The sequence below is a fragment of the Bubalus bubalis genome, chromosome 24 (genome assembly GCF_019923935.1).
Source record: "Bubalus bubalis isolate 160015118507 breed Murrah chromosome 24, NDDB_SH_1, whole genome shotgun sequence".
NCBI lineage: Eukaryota > Metazoa > Chordata > Mammalia > Artiodactyla > Bovidae > Bubalus > Bubalus bubalis.
In genome coordinates, this window is record NC_059180.1 from 34,567,104 (window position 1) to 34,591,213 (window position 24,110).

The following is a 24,110-nucleotide window of genomic DNA, read 5'->3' on the forward strand; positions in this document are numbered from 1 at the left end:
CCAGAGAGGCAGACTTTTTTTTTCTCTCTCTCTCCGCTCCCCGGCCCTGCCCCCCGCCCGCCCCCACCCCTCCCCCCACAGGTGCTGACTCAGCATCTCTTCCCCGCTTTCCCATGTTGCACCTGCCTGCGAGCTGGTGCCAGCTGGTCCTCAACTTAACCACCTCAAGCGGTGGCAGAAAGAATGCGGTTGAATTGGTTTGGGGTGGGGCACAAGCATTAGGAGTTTTACAAAGCTCTTTAGGTCGACTCCAAAGTACGTCCAGTATTGGGATTTCCCAGTGGCTAAGACTCCACACTGCCAAGGCAGGGGGCCTGGGTTCGATCCCTGGTCAGGGAACTAGATCCCACACGGCACAGGTAAAAAAAAAAAAGATCTCACGTGGTGCAATGGAGACCTGGTGCAGCCAAATAAATTAAAAAATATTAAAAAATGAAGCAACACAAGGTACCTAGTGTGGACTGTCAGTGTCCTGGGCTCTGTGGGTTCTGTGCTCGTCCTCTCCCCATCCAGCCCATTACGGCTGTCCTGGTCGGGCCACCCAGTCATTTCGAGGCCACAGATTCCCACCTGGTGGTCCAGGCGCTCTGATGTTCACAGTGGGCACTCGGGACATTCTTTCGAGAATGCACGTTGATTACCCCCTTACCCCAGCCCTTCGGTGGCTCCATCACTGTGTGGCAGGCCCAGCCTGGCTCAGAAGGCCCTCTGGATCTGTGCCCTGCCTTCTTCTTTGGCCTGGTCTCCAGGCTCTTCCCATCTCCCTGTCTTTGTGATATAGTCATGCTGAATGCCACAGACCTGCCTGCCTCACCCAGCCTTCAGCTGGCTGTTCTCTTGGTCTGGAATGCCTTCTACCCCTTCTCTGAGTCATTGGAGCCGTTCTCACTCAATCGTGAAGTTGAAATTCAGGGGCCTAACTTCCACCATGCCTCGGGCCTGTCTTTTTTTCACAAACAGCATCCTCCTGTATCCTGGTCCTTAGACGGGCCCATGGCAGGTGAGCCGAGGACCACGCCTTGTCCACCCCTGACATGTGGTATACCTTGGATGAACTCTGATGAACTGAATGGCCTCAACAGACTTCCTGAGCCCAAGGCAGACTTAACGCAGGCACAGAATTACCCCAAGACATCCTGAAGAGTTATGATTAAGCACTTATCATACATGCTTAATAAGAACCTGTCAAATGAGTCCTTACCAAAACCATTTCTAACCAAAAAGACCACTTATATGCAGATGTTTCCATTATAAACATTTTGTTTTTAATTTAAGAATACTGATGAACACAGGAAACAGATTGAATTCATGGAACTGGGCATAGGGTCATCCATTACATCGTGACGCGTTAATTTCTTTATCATTTATTGGCACTGTCAACAGAATACTGTAAACAAGATCATTTTGTATGCGGGTAAGTCGGCGAGGTTCCCTAGCTATGGTTTTCTACCATGAGTTGATATATAGATAGATATAGACATGTATAGATATATAGACAGATGAATGTTGTACACAACTTTGCATGGTTACTGAGTGTCAGTAAAAATTGTAAAAAAAAAAAACAAAAAACACCCATTTATAATAAAAGTGAGGATGTGCTAAGATTTGCTATTACTGGACCTCGTTTTTCTGTAAAAGGGATGAGATTTCCTAGCGACACGTACTAAACTCCATGGCACTACTGTGGGATGGATTCATTTCCAGACCATAGGTCACAAAAACTCTTCTGCACCTGTCTTCTGCTCTCCCTGTGTTCCACTAACCTCTGACAAGTTTCTTGAACACTGCTGAGAATCTTTACCTTGAAGTTCTTCCAGCTAGACCCCCCACCCCCAAAAGAGGATGTCTCAGGAACTCACTCAGCCCTGAGTCAATGAGAACTGGCTGATAAATGGCTTAAAAAGTTTTCTAAGAAGTAACTTCCCTTGGTAAGGAGTGAATAAGTCTGGTCGTGACTCTCCAGATTAAAAAAAAAAAAGATTTCATTTATTTGTCCATGCCCTATGGGGAGAGAACAAAATATTGGAGCCACTCTCTCCACCAAAGAGAGCCATGTTTCTGGTTGTGCACTGGCTTAAAAACCTTTTGGACTCCAGGAACCTCACTGCATGTTTGGATCCGATGCTAAGTTTCTCCAGAGAAAGCATATGTGAAGCATGGTTTGGTTTGCATTTTGCTTGTTTGTTAAATAAGGCCTTGAATCTAGGGATATTGCCTGTGGAATCTGGATCCCCTGTGAAAGGTGTGAGGCTGTGAACGGATGTGTCTTTGCATATGCTGTTCCCTTTCTGCAACACTTCCTTGCCTTGTCTGCTAGGTGATCTGTTACGCATCCTGCAAAACCCTGCTTGAATGTCACTTTCTCCTTGGACCCTCCTCTGACCCTTAGGTGGATCAGGTCACTCCCTCTGCTTTCCTGATGTTCCCACACATACTGCTGTTATGGCACTTGCCATTCTGCGTTGATTGTTGGTTTAAGTCTGTTGTTCCCAATGGGAGGGTGAGTCCCTTGAGAGCAGGGACTAGGTTTGATTTCACCTTTGGATTTCTGGTGCTTAGCACTGGGCCTGGGACAGAGCAGATATTTAATACAAGTTTCATGAATGAATGACTGGATAAATAAATGAATCTACAAGTGAGTGAAAGTTGTAGAGAGAGGGCACTCCACTTAGCTGGCAGTGCGCATGCCCTTGGACACAGCAGAGCTCCTTAAAAGCAACAGATTAGCACTGAGTGCAGGATGTGGGGTGAACCAGTATTCACGGATCTGTCCATGTTCTTGTTAAACATGTGAGTTTGCCTTTCACTCTCGGCAAAGATAGGTTGATGACCAAATCTGCTGAATAGTGGAAGCGGGAAGAAAAAAACCAAAGTACTTTGAGATCTTTGGATGATTAGTTATTAAAAGAGAAAAGTGCTGAATTGAGATTCTTGATCTGCCCGGCTCCCCAAAACAGTCAACCAAGGCATGGGTCGACCCCAGTGGCTTCCTTTTGGACAGACTTCCTTCATCTACCGCTAAACCACACCTCATTGCTCTAGGATGACCTGCTGCTCTGTTTTAGAAGCATCTGAAGTCAAATCAGTTGCAAATTGTCTCATCTCCAGGAGAGACCCCCCTGAACCTCAGCCATTGTCCAGTGAAGCATCCTCTAAGCATCACCTGCCTGGTCCTCTCACACTCACTCGTGGCGGGAAAATCTCTGACTCAGAGCAATAACGACAAGGGAATTGCCGCGCCCTGACAGGCTGCATTTTCCTGCCTGGAGCTCTGTGCGTTTAATGCATGACGCCTCCTGCAAGAAGAAACCTGGTCCTGTAACCAAGTCCCTCTGACGGAGCGGAAAAGCCGTTCCTGGGGCGCTGCTCACATGTGGGGCAGAGGTGGATGAGAGAAGCTAGAGAAAGGGTTTCCCCCCGACCAGGGGTCCAAAGTCAGACCCCAGAAGCTGGGAGGACAGGAACGGGGGAATCTCTGCTGTCCTCGGCCTGGGCTGACACTCCCGAGAGTGTGTCCCAGGGTGATGGGCTACAGCTTTCCTTTCCAGGAGGGAGGTCTGGGCTGATGCCTAACAGGAGGAAGGGGACTCGGGGAATGAGGATGGTGACTAAGACTGGTTGGTGATGCCACCCAGAGATTCTCCCAGGACGAAGCCCCATCAAGGAGAGAATTCACAGTTTGGAGAGGAATCCCCAGATGCATCGGGGGAGTGGCTAGAAGACCCCCTTCCCACAGCCCAAAGCTCAGTCCCATGTCCCTGCCATCCTGGCCTTTCCATGCTCTGTCCTGCCCATCACTGCACTGCCCATGGCACATGCTCAGAGGGGGATGAGGGGGACGCGAGTCTGTTTGCATAGGACAGGGGAGGGAGAACCAGCATCCTCCCCTCTCTGAATGTGTCCCTCGAGTGGAACGGAACCAGGAGTCCCAGCCGCCAGCCCTAGCAGCAGGTGTCATTCCCTTGACTGGCTTCAAAAGGTATTGGGGGGGGTCCCTGGTGAGCAGTTACGTGGCCAGGACCCCCAGGGACCATCCTAAGACTAAGTCCAGGGCTCAAGCAGAATCTCTGAGCTGAAAACCAATGTGCGCCACCGGCTCCGCGGAGACGGAGACCCCAACCAGCCCCTCCCTGCCCCCAAGCCACCAGAGACATCCCCTCCTCTTCATGAGTAACCTTCCAGTTTATGCCTTCACCTCTGTAACTTTGAGTGAAAACATGAATTAGGCGAACTAATCAATTGGACAACGGTTGAGGTCGGGCCATCCTCAGAGCATGGAGGGAGAGGGCTTCTTTACTTGAAGTCAGCTAGGATGTCACTAAAGATATTGAGGAACAGGTGGGCATGGTGATCTCGGAAGACCAGAGTGGGACGGAAGCGGATGGACTTGTCGCCGCAGCCCCCCAGCATCAGGCCTGGAAGGAGAGGCAAGGGGTGGGTGGGTTAGGGGCTCGGGCTCAGAGTCACCTGCTGCGGGTCCCCTGGGGGCACGGTCACACAGGGGTGCTACCATCCATCTGGACTGTTTCATCCTTCCGCTAGCCACCCATCCAGCCTTCTCGTTGTCTCCCATCGCCCAGCTCACCCACCCTTGTCTCTTCCCTCCCTCCCTTCCAACTGCGAATGCCAGCTCTGTTGCCCCAAACTAGCCCTGCTGATAGAGAAACCCTGAGACCAACTCCCTGCCTTCTAGGAACTCACGGTGCGGCAGGGAGAGAAAATAAGTAAAGAACTAAATTACAGCACTTCGCTGGTGGTCCAGTGGTTAAGAATCGGCCTGCCAGTGCAGGGGACACGGGTTCGACCCCTGGTCCAGGAAGATCCCACGTGCCATGGAGCAGCTAAGCCCGTGTGCCACACGTGCTCTAGAGCCTGTGCTCCGCCACGAGAGAAGCCACCACAGTGAGAAGCCTGCACACCACGCGGATAGAGAGTAGCCCCTGCTCCCTGCAACTAGAGGAAGCCTGAGTGCAGCCAAAAGTAACTGAATAAATACAATTATGAAAAAAAGTAAGTTACAAAAGTGTGGGCAGGTCAGCAGCATGTCCAAGATACGGAATCTGCTTATTATTATTTTTTAGCATACGGGATCTTAGTTCCCCAATCAGGGAGGGAACCTGTGGTCTCAGCAGTGAAAGTGCCGAGTCTTAACCACTGGACGCCAGGGAGTTCCTGGAATTTATTTTTAAAATCTATTTATTTATGGCCTGTGGGAATCTTAGTTTCCCGGACCAGGGTTTGAACTTGTGCCCCATGCAGTGGAAGCGCAGAGTCTTAACCACTGGACCACCAGGGAATTCCTGGAATCTGCTTATTTTACTTTAAAAATCTATTTATTTATGGCCTGCGGGAATCTTAGTGTCCTGGACCAGGGACAGAACCCATGCCCCCTGCAGGGGAAGCGCAGAGTCTTAACCACTGGACCATCAGGGAGTCCCCAAAATGTGCTTATTTTAAAGGGTGACTTCACCTTTGACTAGATTGGGGTCCTTGCCTGGGTTGCACAGCGTCTCTGAAACTTGTTTTTTTTTTTTTCCATTCTCAAGAGGAGATGAATTACCCTGCCCTTCAGGGTTGCTGCTGGGATCCTCTAAGATGGTCCACATGAAAGACACTGGCTTAGACACCCAGCAGGCACTCTGATCTCCCCCACTTAAAACTTCCAGGGCTCCCATAGCTCTCAGGAGAAAGTCTGGACTCTTGAACCTTATCCACCTGAACCTGATTCATCCGCCGTCACCTCTGTCCCTTGTCACACTCTAAGCCCCGTCTCACCCAGCTAAAGGAACACCTCCCTCCCTCTGCCCAAAATGCTCCTTCTCACCTTCTTCACCTGGCCAACCACTATTCATCCAGCAAAATGCTGCTTCCTCCAGGAAGCCTTCCCTGATCTCCTGGACATTTTCCCCATCTATTTGCTCTCTAGCTCCTTTTCTTCCATCCTAGGACTTAAAACTGTAATAGGTTGTTTCTGAAATATTCTCTTCGATGTCACCCCTTCCTGCTAGACTGAAAACTCCTTGAAGGAAGTTTTCCTGATCCTTTCCAGCATAGGCACCACCTACCTTGGGGAATATTGCCACATGAATCAACATACAAATAAAGCTCCCTGGTAACTTTCTCTTCTTTTGAGAAAGGAGATTCAGACTATTTTTAGTCCTGTGAAGGTTCACCTCTGTGCCCTTATTGGGTCCCCCACCAGGAACTGTGGTCACTCCCCCCGCCTCCCTGCCCCCCGCTGCCCAGCTGCCTTACCTTTGTTTCTGGCTATTGAAATGAGTTTATTCCGCACGGATTCGTCTGGAGTGTCAAAGGAGCAGAAGGTGCCTCGCCCTCTGACTCTGCTGATGAGCTGGGGGAACCGGGCCTGCAGTTGGGAGACAAGGCAGGCATCAGTGCAAAGGAAGGCAAGACTTCTCTGGTGGTCCAGGGGTTAAGAATCCGCCTGCCAATGCAGGGGACATGGGCTCCATCCCTGGTCCGGGAAGATCCCACATCCTGCGGGGCAGCTAAGCCCCGTGCACCACAATGACTGAGGCCCGCATCCCAGAGCCTGTGCTCCGGGGCAAGAGAAACCACCGCAACAAGAAGCCTGCACGCTGCAACTAGAGGTTAGCCCCTGCTCACTGCAACTAGAGAAAGCCCATGCAGCAACAAAGACCCGGTGCAGTAAAAAAGAAAAGAGCCAAGGCAGCCATCAGTCTACGTGGACCTCATGGCCACTCGGCTCAGGGCAGGGACAGCCTCAGAACAACAGGATCCTTGCAGAGCCCGGCCGGCCCTGGCACGTCCACACTTCGGCACCGACAACTGCAATTGGGGCCCAGCTGTCCCCCCAGGGGACACAGAAGTGTCTGACATTTCCCTGCCACCCTGGCAACGGGGGAGGGAACGGGCAGGAGGAGGGAAGGTCCTTCTGCTCCCATCCTTCCCAGAGGCTTTTTCTAGCACCTGCTCCCACCCAGCCTCAGTCTAAATGCAAATCCAGTCCAAGAAAAGAAAAAGAAATCCCCCTTCGAGCTACATGCAGCACAGTTGGAGGGGCTCAGCTGTCTCAGCAGCCAAACTTAACCCCTTCAGCATCTACAATCAGGCAGACTTGGGTTTAAAGCTCCCCATTCCCATCCAGAAAATGAGAATTATATTCTTCTAACTTCAACTTGTTCTGGCTTAGGGGTGCCAGAAAAAAATACAAGACACCCAGATAAATTTCAGATAAGCAAGTTCTTTTCTTTTTTAACTTTTATTTATTTATTTTTGGCTGTGTTGGGTCTTCCTTGCTGTGCGAGCTTTTCTCTAGTTTCGGTGCGTGGAAGGCTACTCTCTACTCGTGGTGCGTGGTTTTCTCATTGTGGTGGCCTCTCTTGCTGCGGAGTACTGTAGGGAATATGCTATGCACAGGCCTGTACTATAATTAACAGAGCTTCTTTGAAAAATAAGAATGACTTTCTCATCGCCCCCAGGCGAAGGGCTGGGAGCAGTAAAAAGTACATCATGGAAAAACATCTTGAAAACAAGATGGTGAAGTACTGATGTGACTGATGGAAAACCATAGTGACTGTTCCCAGAGCCTTGAGGGAGTTGCTGAGAAAGGGTGTCACTAGCCGAAGGGCTAAACAGAGTCATGGAAGGCCTGAAGGTTTGACATTGAAGACTGTGCATTGTATATCTTTATCCCCGATTTGAGATTGTAAAGAACAGATATCTCTAGAGCACGTACCAGGAAAGGAAAAAGGAAAGTGAAGTCGCTCAGCTGTGTCTGACTATTTGCGACCCCATGGACTGTAGCCTACCAGGCTCCTCCGTCCATGGGATTTTCCAGGCAAGGGTACTAGAGTGGGTTGCCATTTCCTTCATTGGAAGGATGCTGAAGCTGAAACCCCAATACTTTGGCCACCTAATGCAAAGAACTGACTCATTGGAAAAGACCCTGATGCTGGGAAAGATTGAAGGCTGGAGGAGAAGGGGACAACAGAGGATGAGATGGTTGGATGGCATCACCGACTCGATGGACATGAGTTTGAGCAAGCTCCAGGAGTTGGTGATGGGCAGGGAAGCCTGGTGTGCTGCACTCCACCGGGTCACAAAGAGTCGGACACGACTGAACAACTGAACGAACTCTTGTTGCGGAACACGGGCTGCAGGCAGGGAGGCTTCTGCAGTTGCGGCTCCCGGGCTCTAGAGCACAGGCTCAGTAGCTGTGGCGCGTGGGCTGAGCTGTTCTGACATGTGGGATCTTCTCAGATCAGGGATGGGACCTGAGTCTCCTGAATTGGCAGGTGGATTTTTTACCAATGACTCACCAAGGAAGCCCCAGACAAGCAACTTCTAATTTTTCAGTGTAAGTATGTCCGAAACATTGCATGGGATATATGTGTGCTAAAAAAAAAAAATTAACTCCCATCTTTTAAAAACTTAACTGAGAGTCTTGTATTGTAATTTGCTAACTCTCACATCCCTATCCGGGGAGGAGGAAGTTGGTCCCTGAAGCTCCTGCCTCTTCCCTGTGATGGGAACCAAGTCTATTACCTGCCTTTCTCCCCTGGGCTTTGGACTTGTGAAATTTAAATGTAACTGGGGGATCCTGCATTTATTTTCCCTTGAAATGCAGTAATCCTATTCTGAGGATTAAATGAGATAATGCACTTAACACAATGCTTGGCACAGAGCAAATTTTCAATTGATGGAAAAATAATTTTAAACAGAGCAAAGTTTCAAGTGATGGAAAAACAATTTAAAAGGATGATGTCTTTGATCATGTCAAAGAGGTGAACACTGGCAAAGAACATGGACTTTGAAGGCCACCAAAGTCAGGTTCAAACCCCAGTGGAAGTCCTCCTTGGTGGTCCAGAGGCCACCAAGACTCTATACTTCCAATGCTGGGGGCCTGGGTTCCACCCCTGGTCGAGGAACTAGATCCCACATGCTGCAACTAAAGATCCTGTGTGCTGCAATTTAGAGCCGGTGCAGCCAAAGAAATAAGTACATTTTAAAAATAAAGAAAAAGAAGCACAGTGGAAGCTGTGTAACTTTGGACAAGTTAATAACTCTCTGCCCTTCAGTTTCCTCATCTGTAAAATGGGGAGAATAGTGGTGTCTCCATCACTAGCGTGACTGCTGGACTTAAAACAGGAATGCACGAGGCCCCTTGTGAGAGGACTTGGGGGAGCAGGCTCTCAATCAGTGGACGCTGTTCTCACTACCGTCCCTCCTCCCTTCAAGGTCAACAGCGCTGTCAGCGTCGCCATCACCATCAGCGGTTCCGCTGAGCTCACCAGGGACTGGATGCTTCAGGCTCCCGGAGGAAGGAAGGGCGCTTTCTGTCCAGCCATCTGGGGAGGGTCAGCTCTCCTCCTGGAGACACTGTGGTTCCTCCCAGCCACATCCCCCACCCCCAAATCTAGGAGAGTGTGTCGTGCAGGGAATAGACACAACAAAGGCAAATAACTATAATAGAGAGCTCTACTGTCCAATGAGCGGGCCACATGTGGCTGTGGAAATGTGACTTCAAATTGGGGTGTGCCCTAAGTGACTGAGGGCAGGAGGAGAAGGGGGAAACAGAGAATGAGATGGTTGGATGGCATCACCAACTCAGTGGACTTGAGTTTGAGCAAACTCTGGGAGATAGCGAAGGACAGGGTAGCCTGCTGTGCTGCAGTCCATGGGGTTGCAAAGAGTAGGACACGACTTCGTGACCGAACAACTGCTACTGCTGCTGCTAAGTCACTTCAGTCGTGTCCGACTCTATGCGACCCCATAGACGGCAGCCCACCAGGCTCCCTGGTCCCTGGGATTCTCCAGGCAAGAACACTGGAGTGGGTTGCCATTTCCTTCTCCAATGCATGAAAGTGAAAAGTGAAAATGAAGTCGCTCAGTCGTGTCCGACTCTTCGAGACCCCATGGACTGCAGCCCACCAGGCTCCTCTGTCCATGGGCTTTTCCAGGTAAGAGTGCTGGAGTGGGTTGCCATTGCCTTCTCCGACCGAACAACAACTAAGTGTAAAATACGTACTGGGTTTCAAAGACTTATGAGAAGAAGAATGTGAAATATCACGTAATTTTCTATATTGATGGCATGTTGAAATAATATTTTGGATATGACGGGTCAAGTAAAATATATTGTTCAAATTAACTTCACCTCCTTCTTTTTAACTTTTAGCATGGCTACTAGGACCTTTGATGGAGAAGGCAATGGCACCCCACTCCAGTACTCTTGCCTGGAAAATCCCATGGACGGAGGAGCCTGGTAAGCTGCAGACCATGGGGTCGCGAAGAGTCGGACACGACTGAGCGACTTCCCTTTCACTTTTCCCTTTCATGCATTGGAGAAGGAAATGGCAACCCACTCCAGTGTTCTTGCCTGGAGAATCCCAGGGACGGGGGAGCCTGGTGGGCCGCCGTCTATGGGGTCACACAGAGTCGGACACGACTGAAGCGACTTAGCAGCAGCAGCAGCAGCAGGACCTTTGAAATTATGTGTATAGCTTGCAATCTTGATTGTAAGCAAAACTAATGCTTTTGAACTGTGGTGCTAGAGAAGACTCTTGAGAGTCCCTTGGACTGCAAGGAGATCAAACTAGTCAGTCCTAAAGAAAATCAACCCTGAATATTCACTGGAAGGACTGATGCTGAAGCTGAAACTCTAATACTTTGGCCACCTGATGCGAAGAACTGACTCACTGGAAAAGACCCTGATGCTGGGAAAGATTGAAGAAGGCGGGAGGAGGAGGGGATGACAGAGGATGAGATGGTTGGATGGCATCACCGACTCAATGGACATGAATTTGAGCGAACTCCAGGAGATGGTGAAGGACAGGGAAACCTGGTGTGCTGCAGTCCATGAGGTCGTAAAGAGTCGGACACGACTAAGCAACGACAAGAGCTTGCAATCTGTCCCCCTGGAGAGCACTGCTACGGAGTGATCAGGGTGTAGAAGATGGTCCAGGGGAGGGAACAGGCAGCACATGGGTGGGAAGGAGAGAGGAGTGTTGGGGAGGTTTCTCAAAGGAGGGATGTCTGAACTCAGAGGAGGATGTTAGCAGAAAACTAGGAACTCAGGAATCGGGAACAAGGTTGGAAATGAGGGCTAGAAAGGCACTCCCTACAGAAATGGCTCAGCCCATTCAGAATCGCTGGGACCGTGGTGCTATGCCACCTTGAAGGGCTCAGCTGTTGCCCCAGGGGCCTTGGGGGGCCATGGGTGGGGGTCTTGGAGGGTTGGGGTGGGGCCGGGGTGGCGGAGTACCTGAAGGTCAAGCAGTCCCGTGAGCAGGACCTTCCCAGCATGGGCTGCATTGTTCAGCAGGTCCTCTCGCTTGATGACGTTGATGACCTCAGCCAGCAGCAGGTTCTTGGACGGGTCTCCCAGCCACGTGTTGAAGATCCGGTAAGGCTGGAATCAGAATCAGATATCACTGGGTATCAGAAAGGTTCCAGACGTAGCCTCAGACATACTTCTCCCCGTTTAAGAGGAGAGAGATCAACTCAGCGAGCAGCTGCTAAGGGCTGGGAGGATAACACATGGTCTCATCAAATTCTCTCCATCACAGCAATCTTGTAGGTCTTAAACACGTGTGTGCTAAAGTTGCTTCAGTCATGTTTGACTCTTTGCGACCCTACGGACTGTAGCCTTTCAGGCGCCTCTGTCCACCGGATTCTCCAGGCTAGAATACTGGGGTGGGTTGCCCTCCTCCAGGGGATCTTCCCCACCCAGGGATCGAGCCCGCATCTCCTGTACTGCAGGCGATTCTTTACAGCTGAGCCCCTGGGGAAGCCCTGTGGGTCTTCTAGTTACTACTATTAGGGATACCAACTCATCCAGGCCCTGGAAAATCCCTCAGTCCTGGGGAAACTGAGACAGTTGGCTCCTCATCACAACAATTCTTATTTTCACAAAGGATGAGCTGGGGTTCCAGGTGAAGTGATTTGTCTGTGAACATACAGCACTTTGGTGGAGTCAAGAGTGGACCGATGGCAGCCTGGCCCTTAAAGGCCGCTCGCTTTACTCCTCTTTCAGGCGTCAATGCAGCCCAGCTGAAACACACTGCCCATTCTCTCTTGCAGTTAAGAGTGGCCACGTGAGCAGATCTTAGGCAAAAGCAGGAGAAACAGAAACGTTGTGGGATTTCTGGGAAAGCTGCTTAAGGATGAGAAGTGGGCCCTCTGTCCTTGCCTCCTTTTTCCTTCCTACTGCCTAAAATTGAAATTTGAGGGCTGGAGCCCAAGTAGCCATTTTGGATCATGAGGTGACCTTGAGGGTAGAAGCTATATGAAGGAATGATGGAAGGAGGGACCCTGGGCCCTGAGAGAGAGAGAGAAAGAGAGAATCTGTATGTACATATGGCATTCCAGTAAAGTGGTTAAGAGCATGAGCTCTGGGTTTATATCTTGACTTTGTCACTTAACCTGCTGTGTGACCTTAAACAACTTACTTAATGTCTCTGTGCCTGATTCCTCATTAGCAAAATGGGAGAGAAAAATAACATTTACTTGGTTAGATGTTGTAAGGATTAAAAGTACAAGCAGAGTATTTACAACTGGGTCAGAGACAAAGGCGCTGTTCACGGCAGCAGCTATTGACAATATTTTTGCTTGTGCACAGAGAGAAAAATCAGAAGCCTGAAGATAGACTGCTATAAAGTCAACCCTGCAGAGAGAGCTGGGGTGACTGTAACCATTGCCTTTAAATTAGGTTGAGAAGAAATAAGGCTTCTGAAACTTCTGTGAGACATTTAGGTATTTACTGAGTGCCTTGTTGGTGAGAAAGAAGCAGTTAAGAGAAAGCAACGCCCCCTGCCCTGGAAAGCAGAGGTGGGGAGGGGGCAGGCAGGCGGGGTCCCCACTCACAGCGTTGGGCCGCAACTCCTCCTTGTGGAAGAAGCCCCCGGTCATCATCTTCTTGCTGAAGGTCATCACGTCCGCAGGGTCATCCAAGCCCCAGTGCTCGTGGGCCCAGAACTTGCCCGTGCAGCCTCCTCCAGTCTGAACCTCGTCCACCAAGAAGGCACAGCCGTGCTGGCGCAGGCGGGGTGAGGGAGACATGAACACCGCGCGCACCCCGCCCACCTCGGGCCCGCCCACCTCGGACCTCGGATCCCCGAATCCAGCGCAAGAGCCACTGCTTTCTGAACCTCACACCCAGCCCGTGTTCTCAGGCTGTGCAAAACCAAACGAAGGCTTAGGAGGGCAGTTCCTGCAGGGCTGTGTCTGCGCGTGGCCTCCCACTGCCCAACTGGAACAAAATCGGAACATCAAAGTCTCCTTGAACCACTGGCTTTGGTTCCTGAGCAGGCCAACGTGCTCAGAAGGAGGCGTGTCCCAATGATAAGGCGGCTCCGTTTCCCAAACTTCAGGTGCCATGTTTGCCAGCTCTGATCAGCACCCAGACTATTGTTATTATTGGTCTTAATTTTGGCCACACCATGCTATAGGCAGGATCTTAGTTCCCGGAGCAGGGATCGAATGCCTGCCCCTTCAGTGGAATCGCAGAGTCCTAACCAGTAGACCACAAGGGAAGTCCACCTGGACTATTATTTACTTAGCATATGTGTTTAAATCAATTTTTATCACCTTTATCTGTAAACTGACTGCTTGGGTGGACCAAGACACATTAAAATAGATATGCAGGCATGCTAAATGCTTCAGTCGTGTCCGACTCTTTGCAACCCTGTGGACTGTAGCCCGCCAGAATCCTCTGTTCATGGGATTCTCCAGGCAAGAATACTGAAGAGGGTTGTCATTCCCTTCTCCAGGGGATCTTCCCAACCCAGAGATCAAACCCACATCTCTTATGTCTCCTGCATTGGCAGGCAGGTTCTTTACCACTAGCGTCATCTGAAAGTGAAAGTCACTTAGTTGTGTCCGACTCTTTGAGACCCCATGGACTACACAATCCATGAAATTCTCCAGGCCAGAATACTAGAGTGGGTAGCCTTTCCCTTCTCCAGGGGACCTTCCCAACCCAGGGATTAAACCCAGGTCTCCTGCATTGCAGGCGGGTTCTTTACCAGCTGAGCCACAGAGGAAGCCCACAGGGTCATCTGGGAAGCCCAAAATAGACATGATATTAAAGTTTGTTCATTTGGTTTCTGTGGAGAGTGAACCACAATGGGCTGAAAGATGAGGTGGGATCCCCAGAAAGAAAAGGGACGAAGGGGCTGAGGCTTTCCCTGGGACCTTCTCTTGTTTGAGAGTGTCCCTAAGATGGAACCTGCCTGCAAAGCGGGAGACCCGGGTTTGATCTCTGGGTTGGGAAGATCCTCTGGAGACGGAAATGGCAACCCACTCCAGTATTCTTGCCTGGAGAATCCCATGGACAGAGGCGCCTGGCAGGCTACTGTCCATGGGGTCGCAAGAATTGCACACGACTTAGTGACTAAACCACCACCACCACCTAAGATGGCAGGTTGGAGGCTGACTTTGGAAGAAGATTTTAGGGAAGAATTCCCTGTCCTGCCGTCAACCCCAAGTTTTCTATCCACAAGGCCCACAGGTAGCCTCGGAAACATCTGGAAGTTTACAAGGAGTCCAGGCTCACCCTTTGCCCTGGAAAACCAACTAACTGGCCCCGGGCACTGACCTTCCTGGAGATGTCTCTCAGCTTCCGGAAGAAGTCGTCCGAGGCGTGGTTGTCTCCGCCCTCAGACTGGATGGGCTCCACAATGATGCCGGCCACCGTCCTCTTCTTCTTCCGGTATTTCACGATCAGGTCCTCCACCTGGATTCCAAAGGGGGCCGGGACAAGGGCTCGTGGGGGCTCTTGGGCAGCCCCCGAGGAGGATGGGCATGGGGGGTGCTGTGGACCCCTGGAAGTTATGCTGATGATGTCATGGTGTCTTATCATTAGAATATACAGTGGAGAAAAGACAGTTTCTCTTTAGCAAGTGGTGCATGGAAACCTGGACAGCTGCATGGCAGTCAGTGAAGTTAGAACACACCCTCATGCCATACACAAAGTAAACTCAAAATGCCTTAAAGACTTAGATATAGACACAACACCACAAAACTCCTAGGACAGAACATAGGCAAAACATTCCCTGATATAAATTTTAGCAACATTTTCTTAGGTCAGTCTCCCAGGCAATAGAAATAAAAGCAAAAATAAATAAACGGGATCTAATCAAATGTATATGCTTTTGCATAGTGAAAGAAACCATAAGCAAAACAAAAAGACAACCAATGAACTGGGAGAAAATGCTTGCAAATGATGCGACAGACAAGGGCTCAATTTCTAAAATATACAAACAACTCATATAACTCAGTAACAAAAAACCAAATGACCCAATCAAAAAATGGTCAGGAGGCCTAAATAGACATTTCTTCAAAGAAGGCATACACATAGCCAACAGGCACATAAAAAGATGCTCAACATCACTAATTATTAGAGAAATGCAAATCAAAAGTACAGTAATTTACAACCTCACACCAGTCAGAATGGCCACCATCAAAAGTGTACAAATAATAGATGCTGGAGAGGATGTGGAGTAATGGGCACCCTTCTACATTAAAATCATTAAAAAGACATTGAAGTATAGTTAATTTACAGTGTTGTGTTAGTTGCTGGTATAAAGCAAATTAAGTTACACACACACAAACACACACACATACACACATATTCTTTTTCTGATTCTCCTTCCCTATAGGTCATTACAAGAAAAAAAAGTTTTTAACTGTTAACAGTGATGGAGTAGTAAGAAAAGCATCTGATTTTCCCCAAGTGGTTATATTTCTTGGAGTCTTGTTCTAAAACAGGCATCATCTTATAAATAATTAAGGAATAGTAATTGTGATACTTCATTAATAATTTAATAATTATACTTAATCTAAAAAACCCAAACCACATACCCAGATAGAGTAACAAGTGCCATCTTTCTCTGTTATGCAGAATTAAAGGAAAATCATCTATGTGAATGATGTAGTCTCTGCCTCACCAATGGCCCCACGGAAGTGGTCAGATGCTTTTTTTTCTTTGAGTGTCATTTGCAATTTGTCATGGCATGGCTATTTTTTCATTTATTTGTCCAGCGCTGTGTTTCTGACTAGTCTGCACTTTCTGATCAGATGCAGAAGAGACACATGTCTATCCAGCACTTGGAATGCAGCTGGTCCAAACTGAGATGTACTTTACGTCTAAAACACACCCAGCAGTTTGAAGGTTCAACACAAAAAAAGCATATAAAAATATCTCATCAATAATTTAAAAATATTAACGACATGTTGACACAGTAATATTTTGGGATACACTGGGTTCAATAAAATGTTATTAAAATTATTCTCCCAGGTCTTTTTACTTTTTAAAAATATGACTAGGAAGGCTGTGGGGACATGTGGCTGGCCTTATTTTGCTTGGACTCCATCATCTTGCTTCTTTTATTTACCACTAAATAGCCAGGTGAGTCAGCGGTAAAGAATTTGCCTGCAATGCAGGAGATGTGGGTTTGATCCCTGGATTGGGAAGATCCCCTGAAGCAGGAAATGACAACACACCCCAATATTTTTGTCTGGGAGATCTCATGGACAGAGGAGCCAGGGAAGCTACAGTCCATAGGGTCGCAAAAGAGTCGGATACAACTTAGTGACTAGACCACGACAACAACGAAACACCTAGCACCTAGCTTCACACCTAGTACGCGAAACCTATTAATTCAAAAGAAAGTTGTGGGTAAGAGGGAAACCAGCCTTATCTGAGCTCAAATCCAAATCTGAACAGTGATAGCCACTCCCCACCTGCCCCCTCAAACAACAGAATCCTTTCAACATCTTACATGGAACCCTAATATCTGGGACAGATCAAGGTGGGGCTGTTGGTTGAAGTGAAGGCGTGGTGACTAGGGTTGCCCATCCTTAGCCTCCCACCCTGCAACCTCCAGGGCTTCCCCAAAAGCCCCAGGATTCTGGCGAAGACTGAGACACAGTGGACTAGAGGACCCCCTGGAATCAGTTTTCCTATGAGCTGTCCCATATTCTTTCTATCAGTTCATTTTCTCTTATTCTGGAGTCAGTGAAGCTTGTCCCCAAAGAAACTTAAATGATACAGAAGTTGGTACCAGAAGCTGGGTGATGGAGGCTGGGTGGCAAAATAAGTGTCTTGCTGCCTTTCCTAACATGGAACATCGGGACACGTGGCTTCCTGTCCCTCTGACCCACCCAGGGAGTGCCACATGGATCCCCAGACACTCTGTGTGTATTCCTCTTATCTGGGCTAATTCTCAGGGTGCTGAGGGTCAGGACGGGGTGTTGAGGAGAGGACCGAGAGGGTCCGGGTGTTACCTCTTCTAGACAGCGGGCCTCTTCTTGTTGGTTCTCTTTCACAAACTCTTCCAGAGGATATTTCAGCCGTGGGAACGGTGCGATGGGCCAGTCGAAGGAGGGGATGTCAATCTTGTGAATGGCTTTGGAGTGCGTGGTTGCTAAGCAACCTAAGCCCAGCAGAACAGAAGAGCAGAGGTTGGCTTGGGGAAGGAGGGTGGACCGTTCTTTTTTTTTTTTTAAGAATTTCAAAGTTTGTGAATTTATTAAATTTTATGTTTTGGATCACAGAAAATGAAGATTGGGCTTCTCAGAAACAGAATTAACCCCTCTATCCATTACATCATTACATCACTGACTCATTACATCACTATAGGACCGACTCAATGGACATGAATTTGAGCAAACTCTGGGAGGTAGTGAAGCTTGGTGTGCTGAAGTCCATGGGGTTGCAAAGAGTCAGATACTACTTAGCGACTGAACAACAACAACAAATCCATGACATGGTCTCTCTAAACCTTCATGAATGCCTGGTTTTAATCACAGTAGTTATAAAAACTTTAGGGCAGGTCAAGATACACTCTTAATTCCCAAAGTCTTTATCTATTAGATTTTTTTAAGGCAAAGATTGTACTTTTTTCATTTCAGAACTACTGTGCCTTCAGTGAATGGTACCTTCAATAAAGCAGGACCACAGCAAACGCTTTTTAATTATTTTTAAATTTACTTTTTAGGTGGAGTAAAATTGCTTTACAATATTGTGTTGGTTTCTGCCAGACTGTTTTTGAGAATGATATGGGGCAGCCTGGGGAGACCCGGTGCCCGCAGAACCCCAGTTCTGGGAATATCCTGAAGCTGAAGGGGCACACTTGTGTCTTTGTGTGTGTGTGTGTGTGTGTGTGTGTGTGTCATTGCTTTCTGATTTATCACAGACTAACTTTGAAGGCAGAGCGGCAAGGGTTTAAATCCTAGCTCTGCCACTGAATGGCCTTGAATGTTCCTTCCCTTGCTGAGCCTCAGTTTCCACATCTGCAAAGTGGGAACAGCCACCCCTAGTCCGCAGGGAATGGTGTGCAATCAAGGAGACCGTAAGTAGAAGCCGCCATGCCCGATCAGAGGCAGCTATTGCTATTGTTGTTATTATTACTCTACCTGCTACCTCCAGATCCCACGGCCCTCCTTACCCATGGTCCTCCCGTGGAAAGCACCCATGAAGGAGAGGATGCTGTAGTCAGGGCACCCAGGGGCCTGGAACCAGGAAACAACCATCGGTCAGGATTGTGAACTAGGGACCTAGGTGGCTGCTCCCATGAACCTCGAGGAGCATGAAATCTCAGAGGAACCAAGGGTCCCTTCGCAGGGGGAAGTTACAAACTGGATACCAGAGGTCAAAATCCAGCCCGTGGATTTTTTTCTTTTTTTTAAATCAAGGGGTTTCATGAGATACATTTCTGAACCTCTGTCTTCTCACAAGTTCTGTATCACGGGCGCCCATCTTTCCTGGCCAAGCCTGAAGGTGGGTGGGCGTGCTGCCCTAGGGCCCCCACCACCCCCTTTCTCCTTTCCATCACCACCCCAGCTGTCGACGGGCCCTTCAAGTTCCTCCCAGCCCCTCTCCTTTCCCTGCTTTGGTGGCTCTGGCTCCCACAGCCCACAGGTGGGCCAGGTGTGGGGGTGGTACCTGCCGCCCATGACCTGATGCTGAGCTGGGCCCCGCACAGGACATGCCCAGGCTTTGGATCAGCAGGAGGGGAGGAACACCAGCTTTCCTTGGCCCTCCAGGGCTGCCCCTGGGAGCAGGAAGAATTCACGAACACCCAGGCCTTTCCTGGCCCTAAGTGAACGGCACAGCAGCACTGCCTTCTGACCCTCCACTCAGCAAAGAAATCAGACCTGCCTCCAGGCGACTCAGGAAGAGCTGCTGGGGACATTGCAGAGGCCACCCTGGGGGCCCCTGAGTCTCTGGGAGGTTGACCTGGCTCAACTCCACTGGGTCCCCGAGACTCCCAGGAAAAACTCCAGCACCTTCTCCCACAAACTCCAGAATACCCTCTGGTCGTTTTCCTTTGTTCATCTCCAAATGTGATATGAGATGCAGTTTGTTTGATTGCACTTCACAGATGTTGTGGGGTTTTGTTTTTTTACAAACCGAGACACCCTCTGACTTGAGGAGGACAGGACCCCACACACCCCAGGCCCCAGGGTCTGCACGGAGTGGGTGCTGGGCTCACCTGGTTGACCATGCACGTCTCCAGCTCCTCTTTGGAGAAACTCGACTGGCCCCTTTCCTTGCTCTGACAAATGGAACAGAAAAGATTCTCAGAGATGCTCTGGGGCAGATAGAGCTGCCACTTTGCACCCACATCTAGGCTACGAGGGGGTGCTTTCTCAAGAGCTGCTCACACATGTCAATGTTACATGTATGGACGGAGGCACGAGACTGTTCATAGTGCTCGCGATGAAACAGATGGACGCATAAGGCTCATCCTTCTATTGGCAACAGTGAAGATCTGTGAGATGGTATGTTATTCCAGGTAAACTAGCGTAGCACACTGGGGAGGTTTTGTACCATTCTCTGCTGGGATGTTTAGAAAGGCTTGACTAGCCAGTGGCCCTCCCTGGATTTTGGACATGGTCACTGATGTCCAATATTCCGGCCAACTGGGATGAATAATTGGATAAGGGCTGACTGTGCGGCTGGGAGCTGAGGAGTCTCTGTGTGTGTGTGTGCGCATACGTGCACACACATGCATGCCCCAAATCTCACCCGGTACCACATGAAGATGGTCTTGAAGGCGTTCTCGTTGGAGCAGGAGCCGCAGGCCATCGTGATGAGCTGGGACATCCCTTTGGGAGCCACCTATGGGGAGGGAAACAGTCGTGGGCTCCCCACTCCCCCCTCCCTCCAGCTGAGCCGCTACATGCGGGCAGGGAACCAGGTATGGAGTCCTGGATGCAGCCAGACTGGGAGGGTGAGCGAGAAGCCAAGAAAGGCCTGGGGACTGGAGGCCAGAGAGGGAAAAAGGTGAATGAAGCCTATAGGTCCCTCCTGATGGCCCTCCCCGCCACTGCCTGTATATTTTACAGGTGGGAAGCCAGGATTCCGAAGGACACTGATTGTTGTGGCCACTGAAACCCAAAGTCAGGGAGGACTGAAGGACACAGGCAAAGCTCCAGTTGTGGGATCCATGCTAATTTAAGTTCCCCTGGGTTCCCTTTCCCCCTACTCCACCCCCTAGCACGCGAGGGATCCCAGCTTTTCTTCCAAGGAAAAATTTAAAAAGACTCATCCTGAAAGAAACAGCAGGAAGAGTGAGACTAATGCAGAAACACCCCATCCTTAACTGCTACGGATGCCAACCCTTTCCTTCCCAGCTACTCTGGCTTCCTGAAGATCAGAGCCAAGGGCCAGCGGTGGGGAGGGCGGAGGTGGGTCCTCATGTTGCAGTCTGTCCCCATGGAGTCACTCACTGAGAGCAGGGACTCCCGGAGCTTCTCCACAAAGTTCTCCGGAGGAAGGATTCCGAGGGCAGGTCTGTTGATGAATGTGCTCTGCAAAAAAGCCAGGATGCCAGCAGTGATTTCTTGCCTGACCCAGGTCCCGCCCACCGGCGATGCTTTTCAGAGTGGATGTGTTTCACACTTCCAGGAATGACAGATTTTCCTGCACTTTTAGAGAAATCCACTAGGATGGCTCTGGGTTGAAAACAAAGTGTCAGTTTCTTGGCTGGGGTACTGCGCTATCACTATAAAGAAAGAATTGGTGCTGAAGGATTGACACTTTTGAACTGTGGTGCTGGAGAAGACTCTTAAGAGTCCCATGGACAGCAAAGAAATCAAACCAGTCAATCCTAAACAAAATCAACCCTGAGTATTCACTGGAAGGACTGATGCTGAAGCTGAAGCTTCAATACTTTGGCCACCTGATGCGAAGAGCCGAGTCACTGGAAAAGACCCTGATGCTGGGAAAGATTGAAGACGGGAGAAGGGGGCAGCAGAGGATGAGATGGTTAGATAGCATCACTGACTCAATGGGCATGAGTTTGAGCAAACTCTGGGAGATAGTGAAGGACAGGGAAGCCTGGCATACTAGTCCATGGGGTCGCTAAGAGTAGGACACGACTTGGCGACTGAACAACACCAAAAAGTTTTATTTAAGAAGGATGCCTTGACGGCAGCCTCACGTTGACGAACTGCCCACCTGCTTTTCCAGATTCCCAGCACACCTTGGAGCCTGTGCTCTGCAACAGAAGAAGCCACCCCAATGAGAAGCCTGTCACTGCAGCTACAGAGTCGCCCCTGCTCCCTGCAACTAGAGAAAAGCCTGTGCAGCAATGAAGACCCAGCACAGCCAAAAAATAAATAGATAAATAAAATTATTTTTAAAATTATCAAATAAATTTGAAAAAAAAATTTAAGCTTTATTTATTTTTTGGTCCCACTAAGTGTCTTGTAGGATCTTAGCTCCTTGACCAGGGATCAAACCCATGCCCCCTGCTGTGGAACCATGCTGGACCACCAGGGAATTCCCAGTTTATGGGTTTGTTGAAATCCATAGAATTGTATATGGCAAAGGATGGATCTGACCTCATGTGAATTATATTTTAATTAAAAAAAACAAAAACGGGAAAGAGGTCTCAGTAACTAAGTTTTAAAGAGAGTGAGGTGTAGGAGAGCAATCGGATGAAGAAGCTGGCTAATGAAAGAGCTGCCGATGAAGAGAAGTAGTGTTAGAAAACTCCCTTTTTTTGAGAGGCAGGTCTAGAGAAGGATTCCCTCTGTAAGGAAATCTACAGTGCATATCTGACGCTACACAGACACTCGCTTCTGAAACCCAGGAAACGAGGGAGCGTCACTCAACAAAAAGGAGAACCACTCTAAATGCCAAAATTAGGTTAAGCAAACGAAGGCACATCCACTGATGATAATGTTGTGTCGCTGGTAAAATGGCATGTGCAAAGGTCACCATTGTATGTTAGGGTTCACTGAGTGGTGAACCTTCTGTGGCTGTTGATAAACGTATCAACATGTGTCCACCCTTATGGAAAAGATGCAAATGGAAATGCAAATGGGGATAAGAACAGAGCTGATCTGTCTCTCCAGGTGCAGCCAGTGCCCCCTGAAGGATCAGCAAGAGTCTGAGTGGGGGCTGTACAGCGGATAAGCAATGAGGTCATCAGAAAAGGATTGGGGGATTTTCCCTGATAGTCCAGTGGTTAAGACTAATGGTTTCAAAGCAAGTGAAAGTGTTAATTGCTCAGTCATGTCTGACTGTTTGCAACCCCATGGGGCTATAGTCCACTAGGCTCCTCTGTCCATGGAATTCTGCAGGCAAGAATACTGAAGAGGGTTGCCATTCCCTCCTCCAGGGGATCTTCCTGACCCAGGGATCGAACCCACATCTCCTGCATTGCAAGCAGATTTTCTGCCATCTGAGTCACCAGGGAAGCCCTTCAATGCAAGGGGCCCAGGTTCAATGCCTGGTCCAGGAACTATGCGAGTCAAGTTGAAAACTAAGGAAGGATTGACTGAGCCTGGAAATTCTCAGGCACCCCTCTCTCTCAGACTCAGCTGTGTAAACAAACTCAGTGCAAATCCAAACAGGAGGAAATGCAAGGAGAGGCGGGCCCCAGCACCCATTCTTCCGTGGCACTGCGATTCGGCGTGGCTGGCTAGACTTCGTGGTAGCCTTGTGTCTCTGTTGGTTTTTCTTCTTTGTGACTAGCTGGATAGGTCTAATAACAATGGGGGGAGTTAACCCTTTTCATTGTAGAGCCGGGGAAATGGAGGACCAGAGAGGTCAAGCAACCTGCCTCAAGTCACACAGATAGAAAGAGGCAGAACCATGAGTCAAACCCAGGTTGGCTGACTTCCGATCCCATCCTCTGCCAGCACTGCAGGCAGCCTCCACCTGAAACTATAGATGCTGTTGGTAAGTAGGCTTGGCAGAGACCGGAGACCGTGAGTGGCCTGTGGGAGGCGCTGAGCAGTCTTTTGTTTTGGCTTCAAGACATTCATTCTGTCCCCTGGAGAAGGAAATGGCAACCCACTCCAGTATTCTTGCCTGGAGGATCGCATGGACAGAGGAGCCTGGCGGGCTACAGTCCATAGGGTCACAAAGAGTCAGACACGATTGAGCAACTAAGCGCACACACACACAGTCAATGTGCCTCTGAGGAAATCAAACACGTCATGAGCTCAGGGTGGAGGGGAATTGCCAGCACAGGTAGATGGCTGGGCTGACTGCCTCTCTGGGCCCAGGCAAGATGTGGGGGTGGTGTTCTTGTTCGGCAAAGCGTGGCCTTCATTAAGAACAGAAGGTATCTGGGACTCTGGGTAGCAGAATCAATTGAGGACAGGTTTCTAGAATCCTCGCCATCAGACTCAGCAGCTGTAAAGTGCAGAAGGAGGAGAATGGGCTTTGGTTTAAGTGGCTGTGCAACCTGGGGCAAGTCACTTAACCTCTCTAGTCCTTATTTGAGAAAATGAGGCCGCCTTCCTGGGTGTTCGTCAAGAGCCAGTGAGAGGACACAGCCTACGGATGAGGCAGGAGCTAGTCCTGAAGGACAGAATCACGCAGGTGGAAAGGCCTGGAGGTCACACTGATGTCTTAGCTGATAAGGTCAGCTGCCCTACGGCCAGCCCAGCCAAAGTACCACGGATGTCAGTCGGCACTCATCGTTCATTGCAGTGACCAGGCACATGCAATGACCAGTGATTATTGTATAGCCCGTGAGCAGTGTGATGAGGCCGCCCCGGGGACATAAGAAGTTTTAACTGCAACCGGTTAGATCCAGGTGACCCTGGACATGAATTATAGATGATGTGGTTGGGGTATGAAAGGGTTGATAAGCACCGTCTCA

At 49.4% G+C, this 24,110-nt stretch overlaps 1 protein-coding gene across 4 annotated transcripts in view; it reads right to left on the minus strand.

Annotated features, from left to right (window-relative positions):
• Positions 1-1,242: 1,242 nt before the first annotated feature.
• The window catches only part of ABAT (4-aminobutyrate aminotransferase), an 88,958-nt gene continuing 66,090 nt past the window's right edge, over positions 1,243-24,110 (minus strand). For all 4 annotated transcript variants that reach the window (XM_006063381.4, XM_006063382.4, XM_006063383.4 and 1 more), the window contains 10 exons: positions 20,719-20,799; positions 20,015-20,107; positions 19,479-19,541; positions 18,432-18,495; positions 17,269-17,417; positions 14,579-14,716; positions 12,847-13,014; positions 11,246-11,392; positions 6,256-6,367; positions 1,243-4,415 (listed from right to left, as the gene is read on the minus strand). In XM_006063381.4, the coding sequence (XP_006063443.4) occupies positions 4,294-4,415; positions 6,256-6,367; positions 11,246-11,392; positions 12,847-13,014; positions 14,579-14,716; positions 17,269-17,417; positions 18,432-18,495; positions 19,479-19,541; positions 20,015-20,107; positions 20,719-20,799 (1,137 nt within the window). In that variant the 3' untranslated portion in view covers positions 1,243-4,293. The remainder of the gene's footprint in view (positions 4,416-6,255; positions 6,368-11,245; positions 11,393-12,846; positions 13,015-14,578; positions 14,717-17,268; positions 17,418-18,431; positions 18,496-19,478; positions 19,542-20,014; positions 20,108-20,718; positions 20,800-24,110) is intronic.